The sequence below is a fragment of the Notechis scutatus genome, chromosome Z (assembly GCF_049901735.1).
Source record: "Notechis scutatus isolate UNSWTSFEM ecotype Mainland chromosome Z, rNotScu1.2, whole genome shotgun sequence".
Lineage (NCBI taxonomy): Eukaryota > Metazoa > Chordata > Lepidosauria > Squamata > Elapidae > Notechis > Notechis scutatus.
Window position 1 is genome coordinate 24357840 of NC_142025.1, and position 20332 is coordinate 24378171.

General features: G+C 36.2%; 1 protein-coding gene across 6 annotated transcripts in view; it reads left to right on the plus strand.

Moving 5' to 3' along the window:
• The window catches only part of SLC4A7 (solute carrier family 4 member 7), a 98745-nt gene that overhangs the window by 31641 nt on the left and 46772 nt on the right, over positions 1 to 20332 (plus strand). For 3 of the 6 annotated variants that reach the window (XM_087946357.1, XM_087946355.1, XM_087946358.1), the window contains exons 3-8: positions 959 to 1102; positions 6057 to 6195; positions 6664 to 6824; positions 7753 to 7941; positions 16965 to 17080; positions 19990 to 20049. In XM_087946357.1, coding sequence (XP_087802483.1) covers positions 959 to 1102; positions 6057 to 6195; positions 6664 to 6824; positions 7753 to 7941; positions 16965 to 17080; positions 19990 to 20049 — 809 coding nt within the window. Of the gene's footprint in view, positions 1 to 958; positions 1103 to 6056; positions 6196 to 6663; positions 6825 to 7752; positions 7942 to 9301; positions 9641 to 16964; positions 17081 to 19989; positions 20050 to 20332 lie in introns of all 6 variants that reach the window. The other 3 variants (XM_026689300.2, XM_087946359.1, XM_087946360.1) reach the window with 2 other exon arrangements.

Sequence of the window (20332 nt, forward strand, 5' to 3'; positions counted from 1 at the left end):
CCTGCCAAACAAGTTACTTCAGTTTGGTTTGTTTGGATTTTAAGTTACAGTTTGTGTGTACCTTGTTTTGGACTGAATTTTCTACAGTCAAAGGCTGTTCCTAGGAGAGTTTTTCTGCAGCCCAAAGGTAACCTGGACATTGGGGGCAAAGTTGGAGATAATAAAGGGACTCTTATTGCTTATCTGTGTTGCCTTTGTGCCATGGCCCGGGTCTTGAATTGAATCTGGAAGCATGATGGCAACTAATGCAGCTGAATGAAAAGTGCCCATACTTCACTATATATTCAGGAGATAAATACGTGGTTTTAGTGGCCTATGTCTCCCAGAGGTGAGACAGGCTCCATATTCCTGCCCTTTTGAAAAAGGAGTTAAAACATGGCTCTGTGGCCCTGCATGGGGAATCTAAAGCAGCATGCAGCGGGGTTGATTGGTTCCTTGAGCACCCATCCTTTGCTTTTGTCAATTAATTTTTAACAGGTTGTTGCCTCCTTAATTATTTTTAATAATTTTTAAATTTTTACACTTTAATTTCTACATTCTGTTTAATATTTTGATACTTCATTATACACCAAGGAGAATCCTTCTTTGAGGGATATTGGAAATTCAGAAATATTAAATATAAAAATAAACAAACTTTGAAGAGGAAGAGACTGGATTTTCATTAGAAAATAAACCATGTTTTATTTCTAATCATAAAAATAATGAATTACAATATGAAACTTTTGCATAAATTTTCATTTCTTTTTTTAAAACCTTAAGATAAAAAAGTTAAATAATCCTAAACTAGCAGATCTGGTAAATAATTTTTGTTGCCTGTTGTTTGATCTTCTTTTCAACAGTGGATATCCAGCAAATCAACCTGTTTTGCAAGCCTGTAGTATGCTCTGTGTTTTTCTCTTTTGGGGGGCAATTTAATTCTTTTTACATTTCTAATATATTGAATAATGTTTTGGTTAAGGTCATAGAGCTGTATATATTGGTGTGCATGTGCCCTTTGGAAAACAAGGTCGACGCCGTCATAGACATCATAGTCATAAACGTCATAGACGAAGAAAAGAAAAGGAGACTGATAGAGAAGATGGGCGGGAATCTCCTTCTTATGGTAAGAACTTTACATTTATAATTAATCTAAAATGGGTCCACTTTACATTTATAATTAATCTAAAATGGGTTCATGTTTGTTTTTTGGGATACCAATTTATGGTATGCCTTGTGACAAGATGAGCAAAATTTAATAAATAAAAGTAAAAAATGTAATTCAATTAAACAGCTTTTCTAGTTTCCTAAATTTATGGTGTATACGTGATATCGTATTTTTCAGAGTACAAGGTGCTCTGAAGTATAAGACACACCTAGCTTTTGGGGAGGAAAACAAGAAAAAAATTCTGCCTCTGCCTCTGCTTCCCAGCAATTTGCCTCCCTGCAGCAAACAACAAACAGCCTGTTTCAGTTTCAGTTTTGGTTTCAGCACAGCCTGATTAGCACAAGCAGCTGATTGTCAGTTGGCTCGGCCTCCCGATGATCACCTGTTTCAGGCTGCAGGGATTGCCATTGCCTATTGCCACCTCTGGGTGCCCCATTTTCAGCCTCTGCACGCCCTGTTTTTGGCCTTTGCATCCTGTTTTCAGCCTCTGCACGCCCCATTTTCAGCCTCCACATGCCCCATTTTCTGCCCATTCCAGGTGGCGGGGATTGGAATGGGTGGAAAATGGGGCACACAGAGGCTGAAAATGGAGTGTGTGGAGGCCAAAAATGGGATATGGAGGCCGAAAATGGGGCACACAGAATTTTTGTAACTGGACATCTACAGTCCAAATAGAAATGTCGAGTAACAAGTTAAACAAAGTTTCATTAAACATCTGGTGTATAGCAGGAAGATAATTACCACTGTTTTATAGCCCTGGGGACTGTTAGATATAAACAGAATTATTGTTTCTCGGCAATCCAGGAGTGGAAGGGGAAAATATCAATATTGTCTCACAAATGCTAATGCATTAATAATTTAATAACCAAGGAAAGTCTGCACAGAAAGAAAAAAAAACCCAAAACTTTGCTGAAATTGGTGGCCATGTTTGCAAACTTTAATATGCTATACAGCTCTAATGTCTCCCGCTGCAATCCTGGGCTGAACTAGTCACAGATGTCCCTGCTGTTGGCTGTCATCAGTTCCTGTTGGAGCTGTCATCCCAGTAGACCAGGCCTGGTGAGGAAGATTAAGGTGCGATTAAGGCAGACTGTTGATTCTGGATGGTCGTGCTGCCTTGGCCTGGGATGGTGAACATAGCGAAGTCAGGACACAGCCGGGCTGGCTGCTTGGAGGGAGTTGGGCAATGCTGCCCATGCTGAGCTGACCAAATCTCTCAGGGAGGCCAGCTAGCAATGGACTTCAAGACGGCAGTGGGAGACCCCATTCCCTGGACTTGCTTGGCTTGAGAGGTCTCATTGCTCTCTACTCAAGGACCGTGGTACGCTCCACCCTGCCTGATGCAATCTGGGGATTCTGGAGTGCTGTCCTGATAGCCAACTCCTGGGGTGTGGGATTCCCACAGCATTGCCCCATTGGGAAGGATCTAGCTGAGTGATCTGCCAAGGTGCCAGTTCTTTGGGCCAGACGCCCCACCAATGCTTAGCCTCACACTTGCCGAGAGGGAGTAAATAATTTTGAGGACAATCTCTGAACTCTCCCCAGTAGCTCTTTTCGTAGTTGCTGTCTTCTTCATCTTCCCTGAGTCTTTGCGCCATCGGTAGACCAGGTGGTGACTGGGGCTCAGGACCCCGGACAGCAGCCCCATAAAGTGGGTTTTTAAAAAGTAGATTCAGGTTAATGTCAGGGTTTCAAGTAACACCCCAATAGAATCAAAACTCCAAGGCAGGCATTTTCCTCAAAGCTGAAATTTATTAGAGATGTCATATTGGCACATCTGGGAAACCCCAAATCTGAAAGCCCCCCAGATTTTCCCCACCCAAAGTAAAGTTAAAGTTCCTTACTCTGCATTCCCTGCATCCACATGGGCATCACATGGTCCAATCAGGTCACTGTCCCAACTGTGGTTATCTCCCAGTCATGCCTCCCCAGGTGCAGGCTGAACATCCTTGACTCTCAAGGGGAAAATGTTGTTATGGCTATACATCCCACACTGTCTCCATCTACCCCTCTCCCATTCCCACAGCTTGTCCATCTACTGCTTGTGGCAGCCCTGAAGATCCAAATTTAAAGATGGCCTCCAGGATTGATATCTGGTATCCTAGTGGCAGGAATGGGATTGCCCTCCAAGCCTCATAACAAATGGGTTGTCTTAATCTGAATACAAGTTTTTGGCAGTAGAGACATTCTAAAGCTTTGCCTATAACTGGTTTATTGAATCAACAATTGTTTTATATTAGCAATTGAGTGATAAGGAGCATTGTTCAAGTATACCATACTTTTTAAATTAGATTATGTATGGCTAAACAATAGTGAAGTACAGTTTTAAATTTTATAAATCCTACTTGCTTATCTTCTTGCACTCTTTCATAGAAATGATTGTGGTTAAGTCCCTGACCTGTAGATAACATGATTATTATAGTCTAAAGCAAGTGGCAACACTGAAGCCTCCAAGATGGCCTCAGTCAGGCCAGTTTCAGAATATGCTGTGGGTGTATTACTTGGAACTCTGATAGCAGGGATGTCAAACTTAATTTCATTGAGAGCTGGATCAGTATTATGGTCACCTACAAAGGGTCAGGTGGGCATGCCTAGGTGGTTACATGACTGGGTGGGCATGGCCAACTCAACATCACTCACATCAGGGGACATATGTGATGGGCCAGACAAGGCTGGGAATGGTGATCCAGTGTGAGCGCAAAGCCTGATGGGGGCAAAAGAGCATCAGCGCTTGAGCACAGCTGGGGAGGGTGCCTGGGGCATGGTAGAGGCACAGCTGAACTGCACTTTCAGTTTTAGGCTGGAGTCCAGGCACAGAGGCAAGAGAGAGATCAAAATGTGAAGCCCTGCACGCTGCTGCCTGCCCATTGCCCATGGCAGCTTTCTATTTTCACCCCCACTCCCCATTGCAGTTCATGCAGTACTGTTCAACACACACGTCCAGGCACCATCTTCAGCCGCACAAGACAAGATTATGGGGCAGTGAAATCCCTTCCTTAAAGCCTCCCATCGTTGCAAACATCATTCCAGTTTCAGCACAGAGACCATTTACATACAAGCCGAAGGGAGGTTTCAAGCAAGGGATTTCAATGCCCCATAATCTTGTCCGCTTGCAAATGTTTTCATGCCAAGATTGGGACAGCACGAAAAGTGTTTGCAAGCCAATGAGACTTTGGGGCAGTGAAATCATTTGTTTCAAGCCTCCCATTGGCTTGCAAATGCCTTTTGTACTATCCCAATCTCAGTGTGAAAAGCATTTGCAAGCAGATGAGACTTTGGGGCAGTGAAATCTTGCTTGAAACCTCCCATCAGCTTGTAAACGCTCTTTGTGCCCAGACTGGGACAGTGCAAAAGGCATTTTCAAGATGATGGGAGGCTTCAAGCAAGGGATGAGGCAGTTCCATTCGGTTTTAGGTTGGGATACAGGTGGAGCATCAATAGCAATGGGAAGAGGTTAAAATGGGAAGCCCTCATCCACTGCTGCCTGTGCATTGCCTGCCGCGGCTTCGTATTTTCACTCTCCCTCTCCAAGGCAGTTCATGCAGTTCAGCTGCCCCTCCCATCATGCTCCAGCACCGTTTGACACACCCCCAGGCACCCTCCCCAGCTGTGTGCAAGCCCCTCCAGGCATCAGAAACAGCCATGTGCAAGCATTCTTTGCCTGCCACCTTCCCAGGCACATTACTAGTCCTGCATCCCCAAAGGGGTGCCAGGCCATGCTTACCTCCTCCTCGAGGCTTCTGCTGCCATCGCTGCCCCCCAAGATGAAGCGAGGCAAGACAAGGCAAGGCCAGATGAGGAGAGTCAAGGCCGGGCATGACAAGGCATGGCTGGGAGGGCAAGGCATGATGAGGTGAACGAGCTGCACGTGCCCAGAGGGAGCATCCAACTGGGCCAGGCCAAGGCAGCAGGGGCCAATCCCTCGCTGTTTCCAGGCCAGCCTTGTGGCCCAGATCTAACTTCTTTGTGGGCTGGATTTGGCCCAGGGGCCTTGAGTTTGACATCCATGGTCTAAAGCAATCATAATACAATAATCAATATTGTATTATAATTGGTTTAGTCTATAATATAGGCAAGGCACAGCCTTATTTATTCAAGAAAACAAGAAAGTAAAAAAGATTCTTGCCATAAGAAATCAGCCTTTAGAAGCAATCTGGATATATTGAAATATGGGAGCCTTTATTTTCATGCTAGTAATACCAGTGCATTTAGTTACAATTCAATACTTTGCAATCCTTTTTCTTATATATAAAAACGCTACAAATGGTTATCATTTACAAATGATGTTTCTTCATTCTATCTTTAAATGATTTAAATATACGTAGTTTGTTAAATATGATTCCTATCCATTTTTTAAACATTATAATAATAGGTTTTAATTTTTATCTTTGTACTAGTGATTTATGTCTAGTTCACATACTAGTTAAGACTAGTAGACTTTACTAATATTCTTTACTTTGTCAAACTTTTAATAAGTTCCACAAAAGTGCTTGTGCCTAAGACCTAATTTCCATACAATTCATGAATATGAAGTTTTATGAGTATGCAGTATGTCTGCTTGCATTAGCAATTTCTGTTCATAAGGTCACCTAATCGGGCAAACAAGTCCATGAACCTGTCATGAACTGTATTTTGTCATTGTTTGGTTAATTTTTAATTAGTTTTTTTTATAACATATAGTCATTTTATGGAATTATTACTTACAATTATATTCAGATCCGAGGAACTAAACATAAGTCATAGTAATAATAAGTAATGCTATTGATGGTAGTTTTGTAGGGACAATATAGTCTTTTATTTGCTTTTTTCTTTCCTATTCTTTCACAAATAAATTTATGATTAGTGGTGTGTTGATATGGATAAGAATGTAGATACTTACCTAATAAGTGTCTCACATTCAATTTTCATCAAGACACACCATCCCAGAGAGTGCAGTTTATCCTTGGTACAGAGGATGATGATGAAGAACACATTCCACACGATCTTTTTACTGAAATGGATGAGCTTTGTTTTAGAGAAGGAGAAGAATATGAATGGAAAGAAACTGCCAGGTAACTTGGAAGATAATTCCTTTTGCTTCTCATTCATTATGATAAATTAAGAAAAATGGCATGCATTTGAATATTTGAAGGCTATTAAGTAACTGGAGCTTCAAAACCCTTAAGCATATTTCTTCTGGCTATAGATATTACTGCTTTGAGGTTTTTTTTCCTACGTTTTTGTAAAATCACTCTCATTTTGCAACATTGACTAAGTAAGCTAAAATGAAAATGGTATCCTACACTTGGTCCCATTGAAGTCTGGACTTTAATTCTGCATGGACAAATATTAATCTCTAAGTCTCTTTAAAAACAAGTTACTAAATTATATAGGATACTTGGAAAAGTATAGATCAAATACAGATTTCAGAAACTGAGACAATTGAAGATATCAATGTAAACTGTGAACATGATGTTTGTAGTTAAAAAAACTAAGAGTTTTCTTACTATATATGTTCATTATACTTATATATATTGCAGATGGCTAAAATTTGAAGAAGATGTTGAAGATGGTGGTGAGCGGTGGAGCAAACCTTATGTGGCTACTCTGTCTCTTCATAGTCTGTTTGAATTGAGAAGTTGCATTTTAAACGGAACGGTCATGTTAGATATGAGAGCCAATTCACTGGATGAAATAGCAGGTCACATACATTTTACTTGATTTTATTTTAATGATTTTATGTTTTGGAAAGTAATTAAAATTTATTTGTATCTTATGTTTGCAAAAAACTTAAAGGAATTCTGTGCTCTATTTTTTTTTTGATAATATTGCAATGGTATTTCAAAATCCTGTTGGTTGCAGCCCAGCAGGATATAAATTAATCAGACATTTGTATTTCACCATCTTTTTCATGACTTTAAAGACAGCTTTTTTCACTGGAAGCAGTGACAAGGGTATTATTTAATTATGCTTGGTTTATGATAGAAGTGTTCCTTTTTTCAAATAATAATTTTTTAACCTAGCATACTCTCATTCGTCTAGTGACTTTCAAGGTCCATTATGAATTGTAATAGACCATCACCAAGCTAATATTTTTTGGTTTATACCAAATATTATGATCCAAGGTAGCTTTCCTGGATGAAATTCTTGAAGTAGTTTAACTATTGCTGAAAATTCTGGGAACTGAACTCTAAATAGCTGAGGCTAGAAAAAGCTTTTCTAGATTAGGAATGAAGTTGCTGATTATTTTTTTCTGTGAATAGCTGCTAAATAAGGAAAATAACTTTTGGCAAGCAGCCACCAGTGGGTAGTTGTTGCATTGTTAAATTATGTAGGATTGTTTTCTTTATTCTCCCCCTCCACACACACACACACACACACACACACACACACACACTTCTTGCAAATACCAAAAGACAATAAATATACTAAGGAAAATCTATGTCTACAAAATCCCAGCAACTGGATAATACAGAAAATCATAAGTGTACTCCATTTTTGGTATGATTTAGTCCTCAACATTTTAATACCATCTTATTAAACATTTCCTACATATCAAAGGCCTGAAGATGTTTCTCAGTTATATCAATCTTTCATATTTATTTTACATTTCATTTTTTCCTTTGTAGACATGGTATTGGATAACATGATAGCTTCTGGCCACCTTGATGAATCAATGAGAGAAAATGTCAGAGAAGCCCTTCTGAAAAGACATCATCATCAGAATGAAAAAAAGTTTAGTAATCGGATTCCTCTCGTCCGATCCTTTGCAGATATAGGCAAGAAACATTCTGACCCTCTCTTGCTTGAAAGAAATGGTGAGATAAGTTGTGGCATCCAGTTGCTTTATGGTTTAATAATATAATGCAGAGATGTGAGAAAAGTCAGCAAATGCAAAAAAAATAAGATCAGAATTATTTCCCAGCAAATATTAATTATAGTTGTGCAGAAAATAAAATTATATTTGTACCTTATTGAACTTAAAAGGTTAAGGGCAATTATTGAATCATAGTTTTGTCTTTCTAGTACCCCAAAGCATGATATATGTAAAAGAAAAAGCTGTGGCTATTTTGTTACATATGTGGTATCTATTTCTCATTGTTTTCTGCATCTTCCTGTCATCTTTTTCAGTTAAATCAGTTTTTATTGTTAATGACAGTCTTGAAGATAGCTTTTCTTTAATACTAATTAAACAGTCAAATTTGGAAGAAAAAAGTGTTTTTTGCCTAAAGAGATATCCTGATTTTGCAATTGTGAATATTATATATGTCAGATATATTATTTATTATAGAAATATAATATTATAGGATATACAGGTTGTGTGCTCTTTATTCATTGATTCCTCCTCCCTGTCACATTTGGAGTAGTTTCTGATATTCTGGGAGTCTGACATGCTTTCAGGTAATTTCATTTTAATTGTGTTAATTTTTCATTCTGATTGCTGCAACTTTGTTGGCTTTTGAAGAATTTACTTTTCTTAGGTTACTTAATTTGGTGTAAACTGTCTGAAGATCTAAATTCCTAACCAGAAATTGAATTGCATTCCAGTGAATTGTTCATTATACTTAGAAATGAATGCAGGTTTTAAAAAGATGTTCATCTAAGTATTTATCCTATATTCTATTCTGGGGTTACATATGTCTGGAACTGTCATATGTATTTTTATAGTTGTGGTAAGGATACTGGTTATCAATTTGTTACTCATTTGTATAGACATGCATGTTTTTGTTCAGTACATATTTTCTAAAATTTGCATTAAGAAAGGATCTTAATATTTTATTGCATATTCAAAATAAATCGTTTTCTATTATAAGCATAGCATTCTGGGCTGTAAAAACCATTAGCATTCAGTGATTTGGAGGAGGATTAATTCCATTCATAAATCAACCCTGTGAATGGTTTATAGTGTTTATATTTTCTTCAAAACTGTTGAGCTGAAGTAATCACAATTTATATATGTGTGTGTCTGTCTGTCTGTCTGTCTGATTGACTTTTAAATGTTCATTATGTGTAAATATATTGTATGCTGACTTTTTTAACATCTAAAATTCTGCTTAGCACTCAATATTTTGCTTATCTCACCTATGAAATTAAGCCTTTAAAATCTTTTATAGTATCAGATGATATGATATTATGTTTCTACTGAATATTTTCCTCACTTTATTTGTTTTATCTCAGGGGAAGGCCTTTCAGCCTCCCGCCATTCTTTACGAGCAGGTCTTTCTGCCTCAAATATTTCCCTGAGAGGAGAGAATCGTTTGTCCCTTCTTCTCAATTACCTTCTTCCTGGATCTCCAACAACCTCAAGGAGTACAACCCCTTTACCTACCCCACAAAGCACTCCACCTTCCAGTCCTAGGTGTGATTCTAAGGGAACTACAAATTTCCAGCCAATCGTGCATCAGGTGTCTCCTTCTAATGATGATATCCCTAAAGTAGTAATTCATCCACCTGAGGAAGATTTAGAAGCTCAGGAAGGCAAGAAGAGGACAGAGGAAAATAGTGACATAACACCAGGCAACTATTTGAACTCAAATTATCCATGTGTGGTGCTTTCTGCAGCTGAATCACTCCCACTGCAAAAATTTTAATCACACAGCTTTAGCACCCATAAATTGTACATCAGTCTGCTACTTGTTTGCATGCCTCATTATTTTTGCGTGATACTTTTTTGGAGACCTTTATTTGGTATTTTGAAATAGATAAAAGATTTTATCCTTAATATTAACATAAATATTAATACATTGAAAGCAATTACATGTGTGAACATTTCTCCATACTTTTTTGTTTCTTAACAAAATGAATTCATTCAGCAATTGCTCCTGCTTTAAAAGATAAAAAAGGTGTTTCTGTGTGTGTTGGGGGGGGAGTTACACATTTGTAAACTAAAAATGGTGGCCTTTTCCTCATTTTCAAAACTCCTAATTCCCATAGGGAAAGTAAGAAATGAAGAACCCAAATATCATTATCTATGTTGTGAAATTTCTACCTAATTTCAATATTATGGTAGTACAATAGTAATTATTAATGCTACTTTTGGCATTACATGAGACTCTGAATGATAATACAGAATATTTTATACTATGTGATACAAAAGTTAAAGGGATATTTAAATAGAAAGAGAACCCTGCAAGCCTACTTAGGCTCTAAAAATAAATTATATGATGAGCCAACTCTTGTGGTATAAATATGGTACGGACAATTCTTGCGTGATGCTTCTTTCTTGGATTTCCTGTACTTTTCATGCATAGATATTTTTGTTAGCACCACAGAATAATACTCTCTCTAAAGTATGACTATCTAACCATAATCATTGATTCAGTTTCAAGTTACCATTTTCTTCATTTGCTTAGTTATAAAACAATCTATTCTTTAGCTAAAGAAGCCTTCAGAATAGCTTTGAAAGTTGAACACTGTCCTTGTTATCATGATTATAATTAGGCTATAAAAATCATGTAGGTATAATGAAGTAATATATGTTGCTTAAAATTGCTAAAGAACAGGAAACCATTTGTATATCTTTTGAGCAGAAGTTTAGGGTATGCTTTTTCATAATAATTACATTGCAATTGTATTTCAACCAGAAATAGATTTCCACATAACTATAATCAGTTTTCTCTTTAATTGATACTGAAATATTTTTCCAATCTTTAAACATCACACATATGCATGCACACATATTGACTTAAGACCAGTTGCTTGGCAGTTGAAATTATAATGGACCTCCCTAGGGTTATTGGAAAAGATAACCTGAAAAAGATAATAAAAAAATAGATCTGCAAATATCTAGAAACAAGTAAAGTAATAACTAGAGGTCAGCACAGGTTTGTTAAAAATAGATCATGCCAAACCAATCTTATTTCATTTTTTGACATAGTGACTAAATTAGTAGACCAGCGAAATGCTGTGGACATAGTATACTTAGACTTCAGTAAGGCATTTGACAAGATAGATCACAACTTACTTTGTAAGCTAGAAAAAAGTGGGATAGATAATATCACATGGATTTGTACTGGCTAACAAACCATACTCAACAAGTAGCCCTTAACAGTACTATGTCTACATGGAGGCAAGTAAGCAGTGGGGTAAGCAAGGTTCTGTCTTAGGCCCAGTACTCTTCAGTATCTTCATAAATGATTTAGATGAGGGAATAGAAGGGGAACTTATCAAATTTACAGATGATACTAAGCTGGCAAGAATAGCCAACATTCTAGATGTTAGGCTTCAGATCCAGATGGATCTTGACAGACTTAAACACTGGGCCCTAACCAGTGATGGGAAGCTGCTGGTTTGGATCGGTTCAAGTGAATTGGTAGTTCCAACGATCAGCTGACCCTGCCCACCCACTCCTGCCCTATCCTGTTCTTTATTTCTGCTTTGTAACTCATCTCAATTGTGCAGAACACAATTGATTCTGATTCCCCCCCCTCACTGTTCTACATACCATTGGTGATTTGGAAGGTAAGCAGCTAAGCTTCTAAATGCTCCATTTTCAGTGATGCATTCAAGCGCATGCAAAGCGTATGCTCACTGAACTGGTTGTTAAACTGGCAGCATCCCATCACTGGCACTAATGAATAAAAAATTCAGTGTAAAGAAAAGTAAAGTCTTTAGAATTAGGCAAGAAAAACCAAAAGTACACATATAGATTGGGAGAAACCAATCTTAATAGCAATAACTGAGAAGGAAGTTGGAGTGTTAGCGGCCAATCAATTAAATATATGAGCCAATAGTGTGCAGCAACTGCCAAAAAAGCCAATGCAATCCTAAGTTGCATTAACAGAAGGATTCAATCAATATCATGTTAGGTACTAATTCCTCCCTATAAAGCCTTAGTAAGACCATACCTAGAATACTACATCCAGTTTTGGTCACCATACTTTCTAGAGTTAAGACTCTAGAAAGAGTGCAGAGAAGAGCAACAAAGATGATTGAGGATTGGAGGCTAAAACATGAACATTTACAGGAACTGGGCATGGCTAGTGTAGTGACCAGAAGGATCGGGGAGTGTTTCAATATTTGAGGGGCTGTCACAGAACAGAATGGGTTAACCTATTTTCCAAAGCACCTGAAGGTCAGACAGGAATAATGGATATGGAAACTGATCATATTTCTACTGAATATTTTTCTCAGTTTATTTGCTTTATATCAGGGGAAGGTCTTTCAGCTTCCCACCATTCTTTATGAGCAGGTCTCTCTGCCTCAAATGCCTCTGCCTCCTACCAATGTAGCAGTTTGAAAGCATGAAAATGCAAGTAGATATATAGGCACCATTTTGGTGGTAAGGTAATAGCATCCCGTGCGCCTTGGCATATAGTCATGGTGGTTACATGAGCATAAACTGCCTTTGGACAACGCTGGCTTCCTAATCTGAAATAGAGATGAGCACCACCCCCTAGAGTCGGACATGACTGGACACGGGAAACCTTTACCTTTATATGATGTTTGCAGAGATGCTTTGGCATTTGTCTGTTTACACTAGGATATTGTTTGCTGCATGACAAGTACTAGTTAGATAATGGTGAAACCTGCCAAGCCCACATATCAGGAATTTGTAGGGAGACTTTATTACCAATTGTATCTCTCTTTCACATTTCCTATGATGCACTTTATAAAGTGTGATTTAAGATTTGTATATGTACTTTTAATTTGATTGTGGACCTGCTATTTATTTGCTAATAGATCCTCAAATATATTAAGATGACAAGGAAACCTTTTTTTCTTTTTATCTTGAATGAGTTCTATCATTTGAGACATTTAACTTTTCACATTCATTTGGGCTTTGAGGTTTCTAGTAACTTACAGAAAAGTACGTCCATTGCTGATACTGATTTTTTTGGGAGGGATAGGGTTTTTTCAGTAAATGATACTGAAATATTGCCAATGCAGATAGTTCTTCGTTTATAATGATTTGTTTACTGAATGTTCAAAGTTATAACAACACTGTAAAAAGTGACATGACCATTTTTCACATTTACAACCATTGTAGCACTCCTCTTTGTCATATGATCAAAATTCAGACAGCTGACAGCTGACATGTATTTATGATAGTTGCAGTGTACCAGGGTTATGTGATCACTTTTTGAGATCTTCTGACAAGCAAAGCCAATGGAGAAACAGGATTCTCTTAACAACTGTGTTACTAACTGTAGTGATTCACTTAACAACTGTGGCAAGAAAGAGCATAAAATGGGGCAAAACTCATTTAACAACTATCTTTCTTAGCCACAGAAATTTTGGATTCAATTGTGGTCGTAAGTCAAGGACTATCTGTTCAACACAAAAGTCAAGATTCCATTTCTATGTGGCTAATGTAGATGAAATGCAGCATTGCAAATAATTCCTTATAAAATAATATAGATTAAAATTCCAGACTTTGGGAATGCAATGAATGATACTTCTACAATTTTACAACATGCTGAATTTATGCAAAATGATCTAATATTAATTCCAACTTATAAATTCAAATTATTTTTGTTCTACTACATTCTCTCTCTCTCTTATCACTACCAAACATACATAAAATTTTATAATATTATCTTATGTATGCTTTGACTTAAAACAATTTTTTTTAAAAAATCAGCACATCCTTTATTTATGACGCGGTTATTTTGCTTCTGGTATTTACAATTTGCAATTTTTTTAAAAAAATCTGCATTTTGTTTATTTTGTGATTAAAAATTATGACCCTGATTTTTCTGAGCATTTTTTGCTCAAAATATTCTATAAATCTTTGGCATTGTTTCTCTTTCTTTCTCTCCCTCTGTTTTTGTTTCTCTCCCCCTCCCTCCATGTGGATCTTGTGTTGATTGAGCACTCTAGTAGCATATGCATCAATGCTTTGCTGACCTTACTGATCTTAAAGTTGATTTCTTTGTCTAAATATTCATCAGTCAAGATGATGTTCCTAAGTATTTGAAGTTGTTTATATTTGTCAGCTGGATGTCATCAACAGTGATTTTTAGTTCTATTGTTTTGGTTTTTGGCATGGGCTGGTAAAGTATTTCAATTCTTCAGTTCAGGTTTATAGTCAGGCCAAAGAGCATAGCAGCTTCAGAGAATTTGTTCAACCTCAACTGTAGATTGTGGTCTCTGAGTGCCAACTAATAATAATATATTTACTATAATAATAATAATAATAATTTCACTGCATTCTTTTTAGGTGACTCTGAAATGACCGAATCATTTAAAACCAGTACAAAAAATAGGAAAACTACAAACTATCTGTTAGAAACTGAACCACAAAAGGAAATTTATATGTGTTTAAGGAAGAACTTCAGTGACCTATTACAGATAGTTTTCAACTTACAATAGTTCATTTAGTGACTGTTCAAAGTTACAACAGCAGTCACTTATGACTGCTACAACTTCATCACAGTTACAATCTTTGCAGCATCCCCATGATCATATGATCAAAATTAAGATGCTTGGCAATGGTTCATATTTATGACTGTTGCTATGCCCCAAGGTCATGTGATCACCTTTTCTGATCTTTGCAAAGTCAATGGAGAACACAGGTTCTTACAATCGGGATACTAACTTATCAGCTGCAGTGATTCACTTAACAACTGAGGCAAGAAAGGTCTAAAATGGGATAAAACTCGCTTAACAAACATCTCACTTAACAACAGAAATTTTGGGCTCAATTGTGGTTGTAAGTCAAGAACCACCTATACTAGAAAACTAGTCTCTTGCTTTCCTTAAGAGCGTTAATTGTACTAGTAAGAAATATATCTTTTAATATCCTGCCTTTGATAGATATATATCCTTGTTATATTAACAAACAACTATTAACTACAAATGTGTTTGAATACGGCAGAAAATAGTGTCATTCTAATAGTGTATCAACTATTAAATTATTGGCCTTAGTCAAACTTCTAGTCCCGTACAAGGTGAAGTTTATTTTAGTAATCTGAGTGTGATGGAATTAAAATGTTTATGAGCCTTGATAAATTATTTTCCAGATCAGTTGCTATTTATTTACTTGTTAGATAATATCTCATATTTCCTTTAAGAGGTCAAGGCAGCATTACAAGGGTATTAGAGAATTTCAGAAGATTCTGTTCTATCTCTGCTGTAATTCATTTACAGTATCAAGAATGATCAAGGTTATTAGCTCTAAAATCAAGTCAGAAACACACTGAAGTAGATAGCTGAGAATGTTTATATTTATTGAATATTTTTAAAAGGTATATACTATGGTAGTACTTGATTTTTTTTCTTCCTGGACACATGAGCATTCTCTGAGCTATTGACACTGGTACAGACATCCAACTTTGGGGGTCTTCTGGATCTATTCAGGCAGAACAAGTAATCTTGACAATAGGAGCTAAATTAAAGTGCAGTCTAACAGCTTTATTCATAGGAGATCACATAAATTCATTTACTTTTTTAGGAGGTCATGATATAACAAAGTTTTAGAATTCCTAATATATACAGTTCATCCCCTCAAAATTACATATGTTCATATTACATATTGGCCCCTGCTAGGTTTGCGTCTCCTTGGCGTGTTTTGTTTTTTATCATGAGCCTTTAGATATTACTATATTTCTATATTTCTTATATCTAACATTGGCCACACTGGCCACAGCCGCTGGGCACTGTAGCTAAGTAATATGTGGAAAAGTACAGATTTCCTACACCTATTTTAAATGATAAAAGGTTTGTCATGTTTCTCATTCTAATGTGTAAAACAATAATATCATGAATCTGTTACACAAAAACGATATATTGAATATAATGAATAATTTTCCTCTTGAAAATTAACCTATAGTTTACATTCCTAAAGATGTCCAAGAACTAATATTTGGCTAGAATGGCAGGGTCCAGAGGAGAGAAACATTTTTGGTCCTCTGCAACACTCTGCTTCCAGAATAATGTATCTATCTATTATTTTCCTATTTTGGCAATGAAAGCCAGCTGGGTGACCTTGGGCAGTCACTCTCTCTAAGCCCAGCTCACCTTACAGGGTTGCTGTGGGAAAATAGGAAGAGGAAGATATGTTGTATATGTTCTCTGCCTTGAGTTATTTATAAAAATAATAAAGGCAGGATACAAATAAGTAAAACTAAAATAAAAAATAAGCAACCATTTAAAATGGCATTTTATGTATCGCTTATCTTCATAAGAATAAATTTCATACACACACAGACACACACACATACACACACACACACACACACACATATATACACATACATACACAAATAGACACACATATACATAATACACGTATGTATGTATGAAATTTATATGGCCACCACTCAACTTTCCATGACTCTAGGTGGCTTACAAATCATACAATTCTAAAATATAGAGTAAAACAATAACTTCCACCCCTAATTCAAATTTAGGAATCTTTACTTAGAGATTAATGAATTATGTGGATCATGGCTCAGATCCTACTTTAAAAAGTTTTCTTGCTTTAGGGCTGCAGTAATGGATGATTGCTAACCTACTGGTTCACTGTGATATAGGATTTATTTAAGCAATCTAAAGTACATTTTGCTTTATTTCGTGATTGTTCCAGGGAATTCCAGTAAAATCATGACATTCTTGTAATTGCATGATCCACATTGTTGGTTAGATGCACATTTTAAAATAGTACCTTTTTGGTGAATTTTGCAAAAGGCCATCATTTAGGTAATAGCTAATTTTAACACTTAATAAGCTTTCATTGTTTTCCAGAAAAAAATAACTTGTTTGGCAATTTTGGTACTAATGCACTTTTTGTTTATTAACTTTCACATTTGCTTTTTTAGAAAGCTGTCACTATTGTTATATAAGCATGCCTATTTCTAGGCAACGTTATTTTAAATTTGTTTCTTTATTCTAATTGTAGGGCTTTTAGCATCACCACAATCTGCACCTGGTAATTTGGATATTGGAAAAAATGGAGAATTTAAAATTAGTGGAACAGGAGGGAGTAGAGAAAATAGTACGGTTGACTTCAGCAAGGTAAAGTTTTTAAGCTTTTAGAGAACACATAACATTGTGCATTTTATGGAAGCTTACTTTTCTCTTCAAAATATAGTTGTTTGCATTTGTATTGTATTATATCTCTAAAATAAAGTTCTAGAATAAATTAGTAGCAACTACAGATATATTTTAGTAATTACCTGAAAATAGAGACTGTTAGAGACACTTTGGTATAGTGCTTAAAAGAAAAATCAGGGAATTAAGTTCTAGTTCCACTTTAAGTAAGAAGCCACCTGTTGAGTGACTTTGTGGGTAATTACCTCAAAACATTTCTGAAAATATTGCTAAGAAAACTTCAAGAGTTTGTCCAGCTAAATCACCAATGTTCAAGATTGACATTTGTACATACATACAAAGGCTGTGCCACTTGTTATGTTATCACATGTGATAAATTCTACATAATTACTTAAACGTGTCATTTTATTTTACACATTGTAAGCTGAGAGTCTACTGAGTATATGTGAAAGAGGAAAGAGGATGGAGAGGAAGGTGGAGTCACAGTTAAGCTGGTGAGCGGGAGATTCCAGACTGATGTAGTTGACTTACTAGAATGGGACAGTAGGAATATATAGAGAAGAATCTACTTCTATGATAACTAGATATGAAGCAGTGTCTAACATTCCTCTTCAAAGAGAATAGCGGAATGAAAAAAATGTTAAAGATCTGAAGTCTGATCAGGTAAAAATTCTGAATTAGCATTCAGTATACTCTGAGCAATCTACCCTCAATCATGGAAGCTCAGTGGGTGATTTTTGATCAGTTATACTCTTTCAACCCAACCTATCTCTCAAAGTTGTTTGGGAGAAAATAATGGAAGGAGTGCTAGTATATTGTCTTGAGATCTTAAAGTGGAGGCTGAATATATCACAAATAAATTGATAAAATGGTTATGTGGCACTTCATAAAAACTCTAATCTAAAATTCCATATTGTAAAAGGTTTTAAATGTCTTTCAATATAATTTGCTATTTTAATAGTATTTCATTTATTGTTGTTATTGTTCAGTAGCCATAATAGTTAAAGGCAATGTGAAAGCACAAGTCATCTTGCAGAATTGAGGTTTACTATCTTTTCTTTTATGTTGCATATTCCTTTTTTTCTGATTATTATGTGAGGGGCATAATTAGGGTGGGCAACAAATGCAAATAGAGATATTGTAGATTTGCATGAATTTTGTGCTATTGTTGTTGTTATTGATTAAATATGTATGCCACTAAATCATCCAAATTCATGATCACTTACCACAACATTAATTATGATAAATGATAAGAATAGATCACAACCCCACCTAATTTGCAGATTGTTAATTGAAACTATTCCTATCAGATTTTTTAAGGTTTCCAGGTTAAAACACTTTTCAAATACTTTTTTCAAATATTCAGTAGTACTGTTAATAATTAGTGTTAGTAAAGTTGTTTTCTATTTTAAAGATTCACTATGTATGTATGTATGTATGTATGTATGTATGTATTTATTTATTTATTTATTTATTTATTTATTTACTAGAGCAATACATTTATGACTGGTCCAGTCATATTCTGATGCATAATAAAATTGGTATTATATAGACAGTATTCAAATTATGTCTGTAATAGTGTCTGCCCATTAAAGTTGTAAAACGTTGCAGTCATCAAACGAGACACCAGTGTGATCACCAATAATCACTAACCTCATATATGGCTCCTAAACAATAACATAGGTAGGTTGAGCAGAATGAGAGAGTTGCTTGCTGAAAAAGAGTAGGCAACTGCTCTACTCCTTAGTACGAGCTCTACAAAATTAGAAGGTCTTTTTCTCCTGCCTAAAACAGGACAGAAAGGAGGTGTACTGTGCAGAAAATTAAAGCTGGCCCAGCTTCATTTCTCCTTGCAGCATGTTGCTGCCCTGCTAGAGAAAAAAGAGAGAAAGAAAGCAGCTTGTGACCTAACCTTGTCAGCTTCCCTGTTGATTTTCAAATGGTGATTACATGATTGCGGAGGGCTTGGTAATCAATTGTAAATGTGAATGGGTTGCCAAGAGCCCAGATCACAATTACATGGGTATGGGGGAGCAGCAACATCCATAACTTAGCACTGGTTGTATGTCCATTCAGTGCCATTGTTGTCAAACAGTTGCTGAATGAATTTTTGTAAGTCAAAAACTACCTGCATATGCTTCTGTAATACTAAGATCACTGACTTTTATGTTCAGTGCATTGTAAGATTTATAGAAGAGTTATCATGTTATTGAAACTCTGCTGTAGCATAGACACAGCCCATTTTAGATGTATATACAGAATCCTAAATGGAGTACCTCAGCTAACATTGTGACTTCCAGGTATAGTATGAATAAAGTGCATTTAGAATTGTAAGTGGAGTAGAACCTTAGAGTTTAAATGAATAGACTTGTACAAGGCCCAAGTACATAGTTAAAATCTTTTTATTGAATAATCTACACAAAATTGCTTCCTTTAATGCAGGGGTTATTACCCCTGGGCCACGTACCAGTACTGGTCTGTGGCCTGTTAGAAACTGGGCTGCACAGCTGGAGGTGAGTAGCAGGCGAGTAAGCAAAACTGAAAAAAAAAACCTTGTTCATGGAAAAATTGTCATGAAACTGGTCCCTGGTGCCAAAAAGGTTGGGGACCACCACTTTATTGTAAAGAATGCTAACTTGTAATGAAGTCATTATTTGTATAATTTATAATATAGTATTTCTCCTTTCAATGTTTTGGTTCCAAAATCTAATTCAGGAAAATGATGTAATTTTGCTTAAAAGCTCTCTTAACAAAACAAATTTATATAATAGTTTAACAATGGCAAATGCCATTATTCTAGCTCCTCTGTCACAGCTTTTATATTTTTACTTGGCCTGTTCTTCTCTGCACCTGCCTTGTCTTCTCCTGGCCAGGATTCTGCCTCCTGGCACTGTAGTTGTGGCACACTTGGTATGGGACTCAAGAGGCCAGCTGTAAGTGTTTTTTTCCCTAGATAGCTGTGTAACTGGTGTGTTAGTTTCAGTGATTTTTGTGTTTCTGTCTTTATGTGAACCAATAGTTTGTAAATGCTATATACTATGTTGGTGAATGTTTATATTTATATACACAGTTCCTATAGGTAATTTGAACAATATAAAGAATTAATTCTCCATAAATATTCCTTTTTAGATTGAATTTATAAAATGAAGCAATTGTGTATATAATTAAATTGATTTAGTGGAATTTGTGGTTGTTTAGTATAAAACCATGTTATTC